At 42.2% G+C, this 19,119-nt stretch overlaps 1 protein-coding gene across 2 annotated transcripts in view; it reads right to left on the bottom strand.

Annotated features, from left to right (window-relative positions):
• The window catches only part of LOC137301416 (carotenoid-cleaving dioxygenase, mitochondrial-like), a 51,204-nt gene that overhangs the window by 27,443 nt on the left and 4,642 nt on the right, over window positions 1–19,119 (bottom strand). Inside the window, exons 3-4 of one of the 2 annotated variants that reach the window (XM_067970908.1) lie at window positions 16,791–16,862; window positions 15,916–16,027 (exon numbers count right to left, since the gene is read on the bottom strand). In XM_067970908.1, coding sequence (XP_067827009.1) covers window positions 15,916–16,027; window positions 16,791–16,853 — 175 coding nt within the window. In that variant the 5' untranslated portion in view covers window positions 16,854–16,862. Of the gene's footprint in view, window positions 1–7,434; window positions 7,671–15,915; window positions 16,028–16,790; window positions 16,863–19,119 lie in introns of those variants that run through there. The other variant, XM_067970907.1, reaches the window with a different exon arrangement.

Below are 19,119 nucleotides of genomic sequence, written 5' to 3'. Positions count from 1 at the left end.
GGAACGAGCTGCCAGAGGCAGTAGTAGAGGCGGGTACAATTTTGTCTTTTAAAAAGCATTTGGACAGTTACATGGGTAAGATGGGTATAGAGGGATATGGGCCAAGTGCAGGCAATCGGGACTAGATTAGTGAATATAAACTGGGCGACATGGACATGTTGGGCCGAAGGGCCTGTTTCCATGTTGTAACTTCTATGATTCTATGATTCTATGAAGTTACTTCGATATGCAAAGATTGTTGTTCTGCAGACAAAGAGGGCAACCATTTTGTGTACACAAACAGAAATGAATCCAAATTGTAAGGTTTGGGCAGATTTAACTTTTTGTTTAGAGACTTTTTTTTCCTTAAATTCCTTTTTCTTGTGAGTTTTTATGAGCAATATAGTGAGGGATATTTGTGCCAGAGAATGGAACAATTACCATCAGGGCACCCAGTGTCAGCATTAAGCAACCCCAGGTCAGGTACAGTACCATTAAATGCAGAGAGAAGGGGATCTAAATTGGGCCCTGTAGTGCCAGTTGTGTAGGTGTGACGCGGACTCCTAAGGACCCAAAATGGTGTCCGGAATGCGCACGCACACTTCTAGCGTGACTTGAGCCAGACGCCATATTGGTAAAGGCGTTCGCGCACTTAAAGATAACGAACGCCGACACCATGTAAAGTAGGGAGAATATGCGGTAGATCGGTGTGCAATGCTGATTTAAAGGGACAGATGCTATTTTGGAATACAATGCTCCAGCCAGTCTTAACCTCGCATAGCTGAACAGGTCTTAAACAGCATGGAGGACCCCCCACCAGCGCAATTTAAAGGGATCATGCAGGAGTTACAGGTTAGTTGCTGGATTATTGCTTCTGGCTGCTGATGCATTTGTTTTTGGAGGTCTCCTATACTTGAATACAAGAACTAGGGGACATAGCCTAAAAACTGCAGGAGTGAAGTTAGGAACGCTTCTACACGCAAAGGGTAGGAGAAGTTTGGAACACTCTTCCACATACGGCAGTTGATGCTCGCTCAATTGTTAAATTTAAATCTGAGATTGATAGATTTTTGTTAACCAAAGGTATTAAGGGATATGGGGCTAAGGCGGGTATATGGAGTTAGGTCACAGATCAACCATGATCTCATTGAATGGCGGAACAGGCTCGAGAGGCTAAATGGCCTACTCCTATTCCTATCTTCCTATAATAAAGTTTCAATACTCTACAGGGAGTGGACTGGTTAGCTGACAGGCAACAGCAAGGGCACAGTGGTAGTGACAGGGTTGGGACAGGAATGCCATTATCCTGAGAGCAGACGGTTCATGTTCCATGGAGCCACAGCCGCTTGCTGCCTCCTGTTATGTGCCACCTTTTCCTGCAAGAAAGCAGGATGTGTGTTGGTGAGTGTGGCTGTCATGGTTGAATAGCTATCAATGTGTGTGACCTGTGTTGTGGGTGCGTGGCTTGCAACAGTAGTAATGTGGGAGGATGAGAGGAAGCATCTGACTGGAAGAGTTGAGTACTGATTGAAAGAGTTTGTTGGTAGATGGGTGATGTAGTTTTTGGAGTAGTGGATGCGGCTAGTGGTGCAGTTGGTAGGAGATGTCACTTGCCAGTTGACCTCACTCACCTTGACCACTCGTGTCAAAGCACTGAACTGCTTCCTGCACTGCATCCATGTTTGTGGTGGTATGCGCCTGACATTGACTTTGTCCTCTACTGCCTCGGAAGCATATGTCTGGAGGGCCTCTTGCCCCTCCTGCGGATGTAGGATGCCCCTCCTTTTGTCCACCTCTTGCACTAAGGCCTCTAGTGCATCATCAGAGAAGTTTGGTGCATGCTCTATTGCAGGCCTGGTACAAACTCAGATCAGCAGGTTGGTGGAGTCTGGCGTGCAGATTGGAGGATCTTCGATTTAGTAGTGCACAACCTTTAGTCAGTGTTTTAAAATAACTCAACAGTTTGTAAACATAAGAACGGGACCTGCACCTGTGTTTTATGTGTGCAATATCTGATCTCCGTTCAGACTCCGTGCAGACCCGTATCTTATATTTTGTAAATATCAGAGTCCCGCAAAGCTGGAGCAGCCCAGTTGTTGCTCATTAAAAATTCCAGAGGTCCCATCAGCACCATGCTGCACTATGTTGCAGCACAGATTCACTTCCCAAGTGACTTCCGCCACTTCCTGCAGCCACACTGCACCTCCCCTTTAAGAGGTGCAGGCTGCCTTTAAGTGGTGCTAGCCATTCGCGATACCTTTTTTTTTATTCGTTCATGGGATGTGGGCGTCGCTGGCAAGGCCAACATTTATTGGCCATCCCTAATTGCCCTTGAGATGGTGGTGGTGAGCCGCCTTCTTGAACCGTTGCAGTCTGTGTGTTGAAGGTTCTCCCACTGTGCTGTTAGGAAGGGAGTTCCAGGATTTTGACCCAGCGACGATGAAGGAACCGCGATGTATTTCTAAGTCGGGATGGTGTGTGATTTGGAGGGGAACGTGCAGGTGGTGTTTTCCCCATATGCCTGCTGCCCTTCTCCTTCTAGGTTGTAGAGGTCGCGGGTTTGGGAGGTGCTATCGAAGAAGCCTTGGCGAGTTGCTCCAGTGCATCCTGTGGATGGTACACACTGCAGCCACAGTGCACTGGTGGTGAAGGGAGTGAATGTTTAGGGTGGTGGATGGGGTGCCAATCAAGCGGGCTGCTTTGTCCTGGATGGTGTCGAGCTTCTTGAGTGTTGTTGGAGCTGCACTCATCCAGGCAAGTGGAGAGTATTCCATCACACTCCTGACTTGTGCCTTGTAGATGGTGGAAAAGCTTTGAGGAGTCAGGTGAGTCACTCGCCGCAGAATACCCAGCCTCTGACCTGCTCTTGTAGCCACAGTATTTATATGCTGGTCCAGTTAAGTTTCTGGTCAATGGTGACTCCCAGGATGTTGATGGTGGGGGATTCGGCGATGGTAATGCCATTGAATGTCAAGGGGAAGTGATTAGACTCTCTCTTGTTGGAGGTGGTCATTGCCTCGCACTTGTCTGGCGCGAATGTTATTTGCCACTTATCAGCCCAAGCCTGGATGTTGAGCAGCCCAGTTGTTGCTCATTAAAAATTCCAGAGGTCCCATCATCACCAAGCTGCACTATATTGCAGCACAGTTTCGGACAGCTTCATTATCTGAGGGGTTGTGAATGGAACTGGACACCATGCAATCATCAGCGAACATCCCCATTTCTGACCTTATGATGGAGGGAAGGTCATTGATGAAGCAGCTGAAGATGGTTGGGCCTAGGACACTGCCCTGAGGAAATCCTGCAGTAATGTCCTGGGGCTGAGATGATTAACCTCCAACAACCACTACCATCTTCCTTTGTGCTAGGTATGACTCCAGCCACTGGAGAGCTTGCCCCCTAATTCCCACCGACTTCAATTTTACTAGGGCTCCTTGGTGCTACACTCGGTCAAATGCTGCCTTGATGTCAAGGACATTCACTCTCACCTCACCTCTGGAGTTCAGCTCTTTTGTCCAAGTTTGGACCAAGGCTATAATGAGGTCTGGAGCTGAGTGGTCCTGGCAGAACCCAAACTGAGCATCGGTGAGCAAGTTATTGGTGAGTAAGTACCTCTTGATAGCACTCTCGACGACACCTTCCATCACTTTGCTGATGATTGAGAGTAGACTGATGGGGCGGTAATTGGCCGGATTGGATTTGCCCTGCTTTTGTGGACAGGACATACCTGGGCAATTTTCCACATTGTCGGGTAGATGCCAGTTGTAGCTGTATTGGAACAGTTTGGCTTGAGGCGCGGCTAGTTCTGGAGCACAAGTCTTCAGCACTACAGCTGGGATGTTATCGGGGCCCATAGCCTTTGCTGTATCCAGTGCACTCAGCCGTTTCTTAATATCACATGGAGTGAATCGAATTGGCTGAAGACTGGCTTCTGTGAAGGTGGGGATATCGGGAGGAGGCCGAGATGGATCATCCTCTCGGCACTTCTGGCTGAAGATGGTTGCAAATGCTTCAGCCTTGTCTTCTGCACTCACGCGCTGGACTCCGCCATCATTGAGGATGGGGATGTTTACAGAGCCTCCTCCTCCTGTTAGTTGTTTAATTGTCCACCACCATTCACGACTGGATGTGGCAGGACTGCAGAGCTTTGATCTGATCAGTTGATTGTGGAATCGCTTAGCTCTGTCTATAGCATGTTGCTTCCGCTGTTTAGCATGCATGTAGTCCTGAGTTGTAGCTTCACCAGGTTGGCACCTCATTTTTAGGTATGCCTGGTGCTGCTCCTGGCATGCTCTTCTACACTCCTCATTGAACCAGGGTTGATCCCATGGCTTGTTGGTAATGGTAGAGTGAGGAATATGCCAGGCCATGAGGTTACAGATCGTGCTGGAATACAATTCTGCTGCTGCTGATGGCCCACAGCGCCTCATGGATGCCCAGTTTTGAGCTGCTAGATCTGTTCTGAATCTATCCCATTTAGCACGGTGGTAGTGCCACACAACACGGTGGATGGTGTCGTCAGTGCGAAGACGGGACTTCGTCTCCGCAAGGACTGTGCGGTGGTCACTCCTACCTATACTGTCATGGACAGATGCATCTGCAACAGGTAGATTTGTGAAGACGAGGTCAAGTAGGTTTTTTCCTTCGTGTTGGTTTGCTCACCACCTGCCGCAGGCCCAGTCTGGCAGCTATGTCCTTCAAGACTCGGCCAGCTCAATCAGTAGTGGTGCTACCGAGCCACTCTTGGTGATGGACATTGAAGTCCCCCACCCAGAGTACATTCTGTGCCCTTGCCACCCTTAGTGCTTCCTCCAAGTGGTGTTCAACATGGACTGATTCATCAGCTGAGGGAGGACGGTAGGTGGTAATCAGCAGGAGGTTTCCTTGCCCATGTTTGACCTGATGCCATGAGATTTCATGGGATCCGGAGTCAATGTTGAGGACTCCTAGGGCCACTCCCTCCTGACTGTATATCACTGTACCGCCACCTCTGGTGGGTCTGTCCCGCTGGTGGGACAGGACATACCCAGGGATGGTGATGGAAGAGTCTGGGACATTGGCTGAAAGATATGATTCTGTGAGTATGGCTATATCAGGCTGTTGCTTGACTAGTCTGTGGGACAACTCTCCCAATTTTGGCACAAGTCCCCAGATGTTAGTGAGGAGGACTTTGCAGGGTCGACTGGGCTTGGTTTGCCTTTGTCGTGTCCGGTGCCTAGTGGTCCAATGCCAGGATGCCCGGCTGGTTTTATTCTTATTATGACTTTTTTTAAGCGAGATTTTACAACTGAGCGGCTTGCTTGGCCATTCCAGAGGGCAATTAAGAATCAACCACGTTGCTGTGGGTCTGGAGTCACATATAGGCCAGACCGGGTAAGGACGGCAGGTTTCCAGTTTTTACAACAATCCGGTAGTTTCATGGCCACCATTACTGATACTAGTTTTTTAATTCCATATTTTATTTAATTAACTGAATTAAAATTCCCCAGCTGCTGTGGCAGGATTTAAACTCATGACTCCAGATTATTAGTCCAGGTCTCTGGATTACTAGTCCAGTAACATAACCACTATGCTGCCGTACCCCTACTGGTGAGCAGCCACTCAACAGTGCAGGTAGGCCTGGCTGCACAAACCAATCATAGAAATCACCAGGTGGCAAAAATGTTACGTGCTGCCTGCATCGCAACGATTGGGCATGGGTTAATCGCGCACCGCGACTCCCGCGCCCAGTTCTGGGGGTTATCCAATATAATCCCCAGGGTGCTTTCACACACCATCTTTAACATTCCCCTTTTTGCAGCACTGCAAAAGATAGTATGTAAACAAATTTCCTTGCACATCATAGAAATAGAAAACGGTCTGGTTCTATCTACCCTGTATAATTCATTTCATAATTTTGTAAACTTACAGTATATTGATCTGTAATCTGCATTGGTCGAATGAAAAAAGACCCAACTTTTCAAGTCTTTCCTTGTATTTGTATTTCCTCATACCAGGCGACCTCTACCACCTAGAAGGACAAGAGCAGCAGGTACATGGGAACAACACCACCTGCACGTTCCCCTCCAAGTCACACACCATCCCGACTTGGAAATATATCGCCGTTCCTTCATCGTCGCTGGGTCAAAATCCTGGAACTCCCTACCTAACAGCACAGTGGGAGAACCTTCACCACACGGACTGCAGCGGTTCAAGAAGGCGGCTCACCACCACCACCTTCTCAAGGGCAATTAGGGTGGGCAATAAATACCAGCCTCGCCAGCGACGCCCACATCCCATGAACGAATAAAAAAAAAGGCAGCATCCTCGTGAATCTGCATTGTACCCTCTCTAAAACCTCAGTATCCTTTCTATAGTGTGGGGCCCAATACTGCACACATGCTCTAACTGAGGTCTTATTAAGGTTTTCTATAGGTTCATCATTATTCCTTTGCTTTTATATTCCATACCTCCTGAGATTAAAAACTAGAATTCTATTTTTTTTACGGCCATATCAATCTGAGTTGCTGCCTTTAATGTTCTATAAACCTGTACCCTCAAGTCCCTCTGCTTTTCCACAGCACTGAGCCTATTTCGTTCAGCATATAACTACATCAGTTCTCCACTCCCAGACCCAGTTTTTTTTATCTGACATCTGCTGATTTCACACCCAAATTGCAGATTTCAGATCATCATGCACACAGTCTGTTGCAGTTGAGGTCCCAAAGGGCACACATAGTCCCTCCTTTTTCCTCATCATTAACAGCCCTGCCTTCAGCCACATAGGCTCCACGCTCTGTAATTCCCTCCCTAAACCCCTCTGCCTCTCCTCCTCCCTCTTCTCCTTTAAGACCCTCCTTAAAACCCATTCCTTTTACCAATCTTTTGGTCCCCCAACCTAATATCTCCTTCTTTGGCTCAATATCCATTTTTTGATTACGCCTCTGTGAAGTGCCTTGCGATCTTTCTCTATGTTAAAGGCATTATATAAATGCAAATTGTTGTTCTTTATGGGTTTTATTTACTATCACCAATACTTTCAAGCTGTCGTGCCTACCTGTAGCTACATAATTACCGCCAAGGAAATCCCATGCCTGGACCTCATTAATTACTTTCTTTCCCCTCATGTACCCAATCTAAATTTTTGCTTTGTTTCATCAGGCCAGGTTAGACCTAATCAATCAAGACCTATTTGTGATTTTTTTTCAAATCATATCTTAAAACTTTTTCTGTTTACTAGCTCCTTATTTTAACAAATAATCTAAAGCAGAAAAGATTCTGCAGTTACGCAGTTTTACTTATATCAGAATTTCAATGCACCAGAGCGCACTCTTCTGCGATGTAAACATATACATTGTAACTGCTAAAACAAAATACCAAAATCCTACAAAATATAATTATGAATAAACTGATAAATATTTTTGTAATCTATCACAAAACATCAACAATAACTTTAAGAAATTATGCAGTGTTTACCTGGAACGCCCTTCAATGCCGTGGAAATAACATTCACAATGTCCTCCACTATAATCCAAAATAACTGCAGAGGTATTTTCACGAAGGCAATCAGACTATGCATCATTGAAAATGTCACCGGCAATCTAGGACAGTATTCGCTACGATTCATTTAATTTTGTCAAGTTTTGTTGCGACTATGACTGATGTCGGCATTACATTACTGATAGCACCACGACAATCAATGGCTGTTAAAAACTTGTACGACAGCAGTCAAAAATGTCAAAATAAAAGTCAGACATGTGTACATTGTAAACTGCAGTGAAAACTGCTAATTGGCATAGGGGCAAACAGATCAGGAAAGTGAATGTGTATAAGAAAGGGGAGTTCCATTTCATTACGGTGACGTGGTTGCAGGGTGACCAAGGTTGGCAACTTAATATTCCAGGGTACTTGACTTTGAGAAAAGATAATAGGATAGAATTTCATGTTGAGTTTGAGAGTGATGTAGTTAAGTCCAAAATAAGGGTCCTAAATTTAAACAAAGCCAATTACACAGGTATGAGGGTGAGTTGGCTACGGTAAATTGGGAAATTAGATTAAAAGATATGACGGTAGATAAGCAATGGCGAACATTTAAAGAAATAATTCATAATTCTCAATGAATATACATTCCCTTGAATAAAAACTCCACGGGAAAAATGATCCAACTGTGGCTAACTAGAGAAGTTAAGGAGAGTGTCAGATTAAAAGAAGAGGCTTACAATGTTGCCAAAAAAAGTAGTAAGCCTGAGGATTGGGGAGTTTTAGAAATCTGCAAAGGATGACCAAGAAATTGATAAAGAGCGAAAAAATTGAATATGAGAGTAAATTAGCAAGAAATAAAAACATATTGCAAGAGCTTCTACAAGTATATAAAAAGGAAGAGATTAGCAAAAGTAAATGTGGGTCCCTTAGAGGCAGAGACAGGAGAAATTATAATGGGGAATAAGGAAATGGCAGAGACATTAAACAAATATTTTGTATCTGTCTTCACAGTAGAAGACACAAAAAACATACCGGAAATAGTGAGGAACCAAGGCCAAGGTCCTAGCTGAAAAGCTAATAGGGCTTTTTGGAGGACTTTAAACTAATAAAAGGGGAGGGGGGGGGGAAGGATTCGGCTACAAATAATGGTAAAACTGATAATAGCCCTAATGATGAGAAAAAGAAGCAATGAGAGGAAAAGTTGAAATGCAAAAAGAGATATAAACAATCCAACTTCCAAGAACAGTATAGGAATGAATAATACACCTGATATAAATAAAAGTGCATATAGGCAGGATGGGGTCTGTTAAACATAGGAACAGGAGTAGGCCATTCAGCTCCTCGAGCCTGTTCCGCCATTCAATGAGATCATGGCTGATTCGTATCCTAACTCCATTTATCCACTTTGGCTCCATAACTCTTAATACCCTTGGCCAGCAAAAATCTATTGATGTCAGATTTAAAATTATTAATTGAGCAAGCATCTACTGCTTTTTGTGGGAGTGAGTTCCACACTTCTATTACCCTTTGTTTGAAAAAGTGGTTCTTAACTTCTCTCCTGAATAGCCTGGTTCTGATTTTAAGGTTGTGTCCCTTTGTCCAAGACTCCCACACCGGCAGAAAAAGTTTCTCTCTATCTACCCTATCAATTCCATTAAAAATCCTAAAAAACTCAATTAAATCACCCCATAACCTTCTTTATTCCAGGGAACACAAGCCTAGTTTATGTAATCTCTCCTCATAATTTAACCCTTGGAGCCCTGGTAACGTTCTGGTGAATCTGCACTGCAATCCTTCCAAGGCCAATATACCTTTATCTCTAAGATACGGTGCCCGGAACGGTACTCAGTACTCCAGATGTGGTCTAACCAGGGCTTTGTATAGCTGTAGCAAAACTTCCTCCCCTTTATATTCTAGCCCTCTAGAACCAAATCAGAGTTCTGAGTGATGAATCAGAGTCGTGAGTGAAGGAAGGTAATCAGATGGTAATTGCAAGAAGAGTGGTAAGGATTGTGGAACTGTTGGTGAATGGGGAATATTAGGGCTGATACACAAATGCATGTAGCATAAGGAATAAGACAAGCAAATTAGCACACATTCAGCTCAAAGGGTAAGACGTAGTAGCCTTCACAAACACTGGGTAGAATTAAGAAACAGCAACGGATGCAAGATTCTGGTGGGTTTTGTCTATAGACCTCTCGACATTAGTGGTGCAGTAGTGGAAGTCATGAATAAGGCTTTCAAAGAAGCATGTAGCAAAGGTAAAGTGGTTATAATGGGAGATTTCACATAGACTGGGAGATGCAAAACAGCTCAAGTCATAAAGGCAATGGCCTAGAAATCGCATCGCATTTGCAAATGGGCATTCGGGGGGGAGGGGACGGGGTGCGGACTACCCACACCAGTTACTATCAATGCAGACAGCATGCAATATCAATGCTGCCTGCTGATTACAAACTGCTGCCATGGAAGCTCAGACAGCAATATAGCAACTCAGGCTGCTGGTTGGAAGCTCAGACTGCTAGCTTGGAAGCTCAGACAACTGCTATCTTGGCTTTGGGGACCACAGTTGAAAGGGAGATTGGCCTGCTCCCCTGCCAGACACACCACCAGTGCCCTTCTGGAGCCGTTCAGTCAGCCGTTCCAGATTGCTGCAGCCCATGCCAAGATGCTGCAGTGTGCAGCTGGTCCATCTAGGCCCAGAGCTGCTCGAGATCGTCCTCCAAGGCCACCTGAAGTGTCCTCAATGGAAGCTCAGCAGTTTTCCATCTCCCAATCTATAGCCACTGAAGAAGCACTTCGCAGGGGCACCAGGGTAGTAAAACAAGCACACAAGACAGGCATTAATGGCTTGCACAAGGGTGATTAGTCATTTTTTTGTCAATGCTGACATGATTTGTTTGATAAATTTGTTTTTTGATCTGGATTTGGTGTTGTTATTTGTCTTTGTAGTGGAGTGAGGTCAAGACCAATAAGTCAGGAGTGAAGGAAGGCAATTGGATAGTGATTGTAAGAAGAGTGGTATGGATTGTGGAACTGTTGGTGAATGGGGAATAGGAGGGGCAATTTCATTGAAGTGCTCCTTGATGAGCTTATCTGAGAGCTGGGGCAGATACGGGCTCCGGTCGTCACTGCCTTTCCTCCTCTTCTTCCTGCTCCTCCTCCTGTACTTGTTGCTGAGCAGGTGGTGGTAAGGGCTGGTCCTTCGTGGTAATGTTCGGACCCATCGGGAAGGCAGCGGGATTGGAGGGGGTAAGTCATTACAATTATTCTATCTTCCGCCCCCACCTGGTTTCCGCCAGGTGGGAGGTTAAAATCAGGACCAATATGTTTTAGATCCGACAAGGGAATAGAGTTCATTAATAAACTGACAGTAAGGGAATATCTTGCAAATATTGACCATAGCATGATAGAATTTGACATTAGTTTGAGAAGGAGAAAGATCACACACAAACCAAGGTTTTAAACTTAAGTAAGGCTAACTTTGAAGGAATGAGGTGTAAGCTGAACACATTAAACTGGGCTGAGCTGTTAACAGGTAAAACTACAGAAAAACAGTGGGAGGTATTCAAAGAAGTATTTAGTACAATACAAAACCAATACAATACCACTAAGGAGAAATAGTTCAACTTGTACAATCAAGCAACCATGGTCAACATATGAGATAAGATGCAGTATAAAGCTGAAGAAAGTGGCTTACATAAATGCTAAGTAAAGTGGACTGGGGAAATACAGAAAGCAACAAAGGCACGCACAGAAAATATTAAGAGCTGCAAAAAGGGAATATAAAAAAAAAATTACAAATAATACAAAGGATAATAGTAAAAGTTTTAATAAATATATTAAGAGTAAGAAAGTAGTTAAGGGAGATGTGGGACTATTAAAGACATACGCAGGTGATACTGTAATAGACAACAAGGTCATGTTAGATTTATTAAACAAGTGCTTTGCATCCATTTCTACAGTAGAAGGGGGAAAAAATACCAGTGATGGGAAACTAAAAATAAATCAAGGGGAGGAACTTATTCGATTCAATATAAGTTAAAAAAAATGGTAATGGAGAAAATAAAGGGACTTAGGATAGAAAAATCTCCATGACCTGACTGTTCCCACCTCAGGATATTACAAGAAGTAGGTGAGGAAATTGCAGAAGAATTAGTTATAATCTTATAAAGCTCTCTTGATTCAGGAATTCTGCCTTTAGATTGAAAATTTGCTAATGTCACTCCATTATTTAAGAAGGATGGGTGAGAAGTCAGGTAACTACAGGCCTGTCAGTTTAACGTCAGTTGTGGGGAAGCTACCAGAATCTGTCATTAGGGATAGAGTGACTGAACACTTGAACAAAGATGAGCTGATCAGAGAGAGCCAGCATGGCTTTGTTAAGGGTAAGTCTTGTCTGAGTAATCTAGTTGAATTTTTTGAGGAGGTCATTAATAAGGTAGATAAGGAAGTGTCTATGGGTGTTATCTATATGGAATTCCAGAAAGCATTCGATAAGGTTCCACACAAGAAGTTATTAGCAAAAATTCGAGTGCCGAAACTGAAGGTAGCCTTTTGACCTAGATTGGAAATTGGTTGGGAGGTAGGAGACAGAGAGTGGCGATAAAGGGTACTCTGAGTGGCAGGATGTGACAAGTGGTGTTCCCCAAGGATCTGTTCTGGGGCCTCAACTTTTCACTACATTTATTAATGACTTGAGTGAACGAATAGAGAGTTGTAGATCCAAGTTTTAAGGTGGCACTAAGTTAGGAGGGACAGTAAATAGTGCAGATGGGAGCAGGAAGTTGCAAAGGGACAGAGACAGATTAAATGAGTGGGCAACACTATGGCAAACAGAGTGAGGTCATCCACTTTGTTTCCAAGAAAGATAAACTGGAGTATTTTCTAAATGATGAGAAACTAGAAACTGTAGAGGAGAACAGATTTGGGAGTTCAAGTACACAAATCATTAAAAGCTAGTATACAGGCACAAAAAGCAATTAAAAAGGCTTTACCTCGATGGGGTTGGAACACAAAGGGGAAGAAGTTATGCTTCAGTTGTATACGGCCTTGGTCAGACCCCATCTGGAGTACTGCATTCAGTTTTGGGCACTGTACCTCAGGAAGGATTTATGGGCCTTGGAGTGGGTTCAGCGCAGATTCACCAAAATTTATATCAGGGCTTAGAGGGCTAAATTATGAGGACAAGTTGCATAAACTAGGCTTGTATTCCCTTGAATATAGAAAAATTGAGGGGTGATCTGATTGAGGTGTTTGAAATGTTAAAAGGATTTGATAGGTAGATACGGAGAAACTATTTCCTCTGGTTGCCAGAACAAGGGGACATAATCTTAAAATTTGAGCTTGGCCATTCAGGAAGAACTTTTTCACACAAAGGGTAGTAGAAATCTGGAACTCTCTTCCCCAAAAGGCTTTGGATGCTGGGTCAATTGAAATTTTCAAGACTGAGATTGAAAGATTTTTGTTAGGTAAAGGTATCAAGGGATAAGGAACAAAAGCAGGTAAATGGAATTGAGGTACCTATCAGCCATGATGTAACTGAATGGCCTACCCCTGTTCCTAATGTTCCTAAGTCATCTCCTCCAGAAGTAGAGGAACTATAATTATATGGTTTCCTCTGAATGGACAGTCAAACCATTTCCTCACCTCCACAACTCTATATATTCAGACAGTTAATCTTGTTGATCAAATAACCCTCACCTTGTTGAGCCAACATGGTTTTAATCATATGATTCTCAGTTATACAAATAGCACTATCTTATGTAAAATCTATTCAAGCAAACATGCAGTCACATAATGACATGCTTAATAGTTCCCTGCATCATGTTCCATCCTGAGCTCTATCAAAGATGCCCTGCATGATAATCTTCAAATGACCATGGAGCCAACATTCCCCTTTCCATAAAAAATGGGAGAAAAGCATATTTTTCTTCAAAACTCATGGTCATTCGTAGCTTTTAAAAATTGAATATCTTCTAAGTAACAAAAAAATAGCAGTTAATCCCAATGCACCAGCAATTATGATCATTTAACATTTCTCAAGCAGTTAATGAACCACTTAACCAGAATCAATGCTAAACAGTTCAATAATCCAGCTACGGGGAGCATAACTGTTGGAGAAAATTCTAACAGAGAACTACCTATGTTTTTTCTTCTCAGAGTGTTTTGTCCATCTCTAGTTGCTCTAAGGTGACGCTTGGACCTTTGTCTTGAGTTTGTGCAATGGAGTGATTTGCCAGATCACTTCAGAAAGCACTATGTAGAATGGATTAGTCCCACAATAGTGTTGTCCAATACATTAGCCACTAGCCATGTGCAACTCATTGGGAATCCTGCTGTGGCTAATTTCATTTTTGATTAGCAAATAACAAATGAGTAATAGACATTCATTGGCATGCGATTTCAAAACTCATATTTGCTTGATGTATGCATGTGTACTTTAACCTTTTTGTGCGTTTCTTGGTCAAATGGTAAAACAAAAAGCAGAGTGTGTGAGTGTTTTTTGATCGCTGTATGTTCTTTACTTCCTTGGTTTCTGCTTATTGGTTATCTGCTAAAATGGTGTGTAACATGGGTAAAAACAGCAAACTTTAGCGCAATGGAAACAGCAACAACATTGTACGGAGAGGGGAGCTGACATCATAAAAATTACTTGCATTTATATAACATTTTTCATGACCTCAGGATGTCCCGAAGTGTTTTACAGCCAATGAAGTACTTTTGAAGTATAGTCACTGTTGTAATGTGTGATAGACGGTAGCCAATTTGCAGACAGCAATGTCCCACAAACAGCAATGAGATCATGACCAGATAATCTGTTTTAGTGATGTTGGTTGAGGGATAAATGTTGTCCAGGACACCAGGGAGAACTCCCCTACTCTTCTTCGAAATAGTGCCATGGGATCTTTTATATTCACCCGAGAGAGCAGATGGGGCCTTGGTTTAATGTCTCATCCGAAAGAAGGTACTTTTGACAGTGCAGCACTCCCTCAGTACTGCACTGAAGTGTCAGCCTAGCATTGTGAGCTCAAGTCTCTGGAGTGGGAGGCACTCTGGGATTGTTCTCATCATAGAGCAAGAAGTATCCAGTCCCATCTGAAGAGCATCATACGCCTGGACACTAAATGTCATCACCCACTTCAAGCAGAATCCAAAAGATACACACATTATGGAAAAAGTAGATAGTGATATTGATAAAGAAGTACAGGGTGAGTAACCGATCAGTAATGAGGCAGCGGTAGGTAGAGGGAGGTCCAGCATGGTTAGCGTCTCCCATGAGTAATGCCAGTTCACTCAATAGAGTATTAATTCTCCCTTTGTGCTTGTAATGAATACTATTAAAATTGAATAAAAGTAAGTAAAATGTATTGCGTATTTTATTTAAAATGAAATTAACTGTACATGTAATTTATAAACAGAATAAAACATTGAAAGCTTTTGGAATACTGGTTTATTCACTCATGAGGCAGACCGTAACTCAAACTTGACTTTCTCACTAGTAGAGTATCAGGTTCTCCTTTCTGGAATAAACTGGGTTTTTGCACTATTCACTATTATCTAACTTCTAGTTACCAAACATTGGAGTAGCACCATGACTTCTGTGTTATTTTCCAATCTTATCTCCTAAAAAGATTACTAAAACGCGAAATGGTAGGTGAAAGAATAAGCAACATGCAAAAGGGTAATTATTTGATCGAATTTAAATACTGCTTCAGTTACTTCTTAATGTGTTCAAAACTATAGAATTTCTCTTATTTCATATGCTGTCAAAATTTAACATCAAACTGAAAATCATCATTCTGAGTGAAGGGCATTAGCAATCATGGTAAGCTTATGTCGGAGACCTTCTTTCTTCTGTTTCAGATATCTTTCCATGGCCCTGGCTTCTTCCAGGATTTTGTTAAGTTGTTGCACATGTTTGGCATTCGCTGCTGTTCTTTGACTTATATAAGTAGCAAGAAAGATTTTATTAGACTATGAATAATAATAGCCATTAGTGACATGTTTAAATTGATTGAAAATAGTTACCTTAAAGTTTCTGTATATGTAGACAGCAGAATATTAACTACTTCATTGACATCTGTTGAAAAACACAAAATCATTACAGAAGCTGTAAAATAATTTCAGAAACTGCTGTCCCAGGTCAGGAACTTGCAATTCCCACCTCTCAATCAAGTGTGACATATCCAGGCTACCTTACAATTTTTTTGTTCTTGTATTGTTATGGTCATTCCAATACTGCTGCAAGCATTTTGAACACTGTAGTGGTGAAATGTGAAAGATAGACTTCTGCCATGAATTTTGAGCAGGCTTAAAAAAAAATCTGCCCCTAAAATTTTAATATCTTTAAATTTTGAGAACAACATATCAGAAGAAACATGAGTTAGTCCAGTCACATTCAAAAAGAGATAGCATAAATTTGACTTGTTAAAAATAATGTTCAGTAAATGTTTACACATCTTGCTGTATTACCTTGCAGGATTTTTTCCACTGATCCTGGATTTGAAGAGAACCCTCCTCCATCTGAAGCAGAAGCCAAGGCCACGTGTCTTTTGGTTTGAACAGTTGGTTCAGAATATTCATTCTGTGATGTAAAAGACAAAAACACAGTATAGCACCATATTCTTGAACTCCGCATCATATATCAATAACTTTGCATTTTTAATCGCTTTGGGTCAACAATGCAAAGACAGCAGTGACAGACTTTTTTATTTGCTAAGTGGCCAATATCAGTTCTTTTCACCATCATAAATCTCTTGAAGGGGCAATGCTCTTGTGATTCTCTCCAGTTGCTTTTGGGCTTCCTCCTTGTAGTAAATAGAGCATGGCTGACGTGAAGTATAAAATCAGAATAGTGATTACATTTGCAAGGATTTACCGGAGATATATAAGTTTTGGATGAATTACACGTAAAAGTGAAAATACCATTTAAATTAAATTGAATGATGAAGGTGCACAGTATCTAGTAAAAATGATCAATTGCCACAAAGGCGAATGAACTGCAAAGCATAGAACTATACCTTTCAGTTATATCAACCACCTATTCTGCTTGACTGTAAATGTATATTTAATAGACTACTTTATTTAGTCTAAAGCAAAAGCCACTGGAGTAGATTTTTGTATGTAACACCTGGGTATAAAGTATTAGTTGGGGAGAGTACAGAGAGGAACAGTGGGCAGGGAGGATAATAAGGTTATATCAGAACCTGCCCGATATGCCTTCCATTTAAATCAACGAAACACAAATCAGGCAGGTAATCCTCCCAGCCCAATACTTCATGCCCAGGTGTTACAGGCAAAATCTATCCCTTTAAGTTGAAAGTTGCATGATATTCCTATATACATACCTCCATTTCTTTTCTACGCTTTGCCCCTTTAGTCTCAGCAATTTTGATTGGAACAGCTGACATAATCTAACCCTAAACACATGAAAAATTTTGCATGATATTAATTACTATTCCAGTAGTAAAAGCAATTGCTGATATTTGCATTTTTAAATACTTAGAATCTAACTTTCTCCTTACCATGCAATGCAAATTACAGAGCAACTGCATATTTTACAACGGACAAAATTGCAATTTTCCTTGAACCTGTTGTCAAGTTTCATGCAGTATGCAGTACTAGAGGACAGGATGTCCACACTCACACCTACAAAAGCACACCTATCTGTGCTCAAACTTTGTAGACTACATTATAAGACAGTTTGCCAAGTAATAATGCCCCTTTAAGAAGTGACTTCTAACCAATGATGCTTATGAAGCCATTAAACAGCCCAAATTAATAAATTATAGATCAAAATTAAAATAAAACAAAGTGGTATCTTCAAGGCAATATTGGAATTGAAGTTGTGAGCAAAGCTTACTTTATTATTGGTTGTAAGCATTCAAATTTATGTCTCCAAACAACATCTATAGACTTAGTTCCATCAGAACTTGCTGAATACTAATCAGGAGTGGGAAGCCTTGCTCTAATTTTCCCTTTCCTCAGACTGGGATAATGAAGCCAATGACAACACCCTACTGCTACCCCAGGTAAGCCTGGCATATTTAGCACACATTAGGGATTAAAAAGAATGGAATATTCATCTTCTGTATAGCTCAGTGACACAGTAAATGATGTTTTTACCCACTGTTTACACTTGATGAGCAGCCCTGATGCCACATGGGTTCCATCTATGAGGCCCTGGACTCTTGGGAAGCTTGTCAGATGGTCTCCAATTGGTGTCTACTTTCCAGTGTGAAAGTAGTAAAGGTGCTTCCCCGGCATCAGGCAGTTGTTCTTTAAAGGTACGAACCACAAACTGGCTTATCTGACAGATATCCTCTGCAGTGGTCTGGAAAAATTCTGTGGCAGAGAAGCTGAATGCTGCTCTGCAGTAACCTCAACAGATATGGGAAGAGCCATTGCAGTCATTGAGGTTGTCTTTAAGTCATTCCATAGCAGATGGCATAGCTGTCACTCTCTCTGCAATGAAGCAGAGGCAGCAAAAACACATCTCCTCTGACACAGTCAGGTAAGAGTGGCATAGGCTATACACAGGGGTCCAAGGGTTTTGAAAGGAGTTTTTTTCTTATTTGTTCTTGGGATGTGGACAACATTTGCAAGGTACTATAAATTACCCATCTTTAGATTCCCTGAGGGCATTAATAGTCAACCACATAATGATTATACCACCTGAGGTTTCAGTGAACCTGAAGATGTGCCCTCATGACCCGGTCTTCCTCATCCAACTTATGCAGTATTATGGGAACAGCCAAAGGGATTCCTATCCTCCTAACATTGTTAGCGCCATGCAATTTATTGTTCTGCAACAACTGCCCAGACCACAGGAAAATCTGACCAAGCAAAATGAAGGGTTTTGCAAAAAGGCAGAACAAGGCAAGGAAATAATCTATGGAAGATGTTCAGAATTGTTGCAGAAATTAAGAAATGCTCCCAGCTGAAAAAGATTGGATTTCTATATGCAGAAAAACATTAAACAACATTGCTTTAAGAAATCATCCAAAGCTGCTGAGGCCTGTTTAGCAGTTATACACCCAGTTTAGTTTGGCAAGGTACCCAGAGCCTCGCCTGAAGTTGTGAGGGATTTAATTTTAATAGGCAATCAATTTTGATTTACTTCACGCCTTTTTATAGCACAACTTTGCATGCCCAGTTTTACAATTCATACAAGTAGAGTCTGAGGTGCTTTCAGCAGTGTGGAGATTCACAAAACTGGGGCTTAAATATCTGAAATAAAAATAGAAGTCTGTTTTCCTCATTTCTTTGTCTTAGGGTATGGAGGCATTAGGTTTTCCAGTAACTTTCATCATCAGCAAAAAGCATCAACACCTGGCAATTATATAGCACCATTAGAATCTTACAGTACAGAAGGAGGCCATTCGGCCATCCATGTCTGTGCTGGCTCTTTGAAAGAGCTGTCCAATTTAGTCCCACATCCCACCTTTTTCCCCATAACCCTATTAACAGAGAATAATACATCAAGGTGCTCACAGAGGCATAAGAGAAATGGGTGCTGAGCCAAAGAAGGAGGTATTAGGAAGGGTGACCAAAAAAGTTCAGTCAAAGAGATGGGCTTTGAGGAGGGTTTTAAAGGAGAGAGAGGTTGAGAGGTAGAGGGTGATTCATGATCTTAGGGCTTGGGCAGCCGAAAGCACAGCCACCAAATGATGCGGC

Source organism: Heptranchias perlo, chromosome 33 (assembly GCF_035084215.1).
Source record: "Heptranchias perlo isolate sHepPer1 chromosome 33, sHepPer1.hap1, whole genome shotgun sequence".
Taxonomy (NCBI): domain Eukaryota; kingdom Metazoa; phylum Chordata; class Chondrichthyes; order Hexanchiformes; family Hexanchidae; genus Heptranchias; species Heptranchias perlo.
This window is presented reverse-complemented; position numbering and strand designations above follow the sequence as displayed.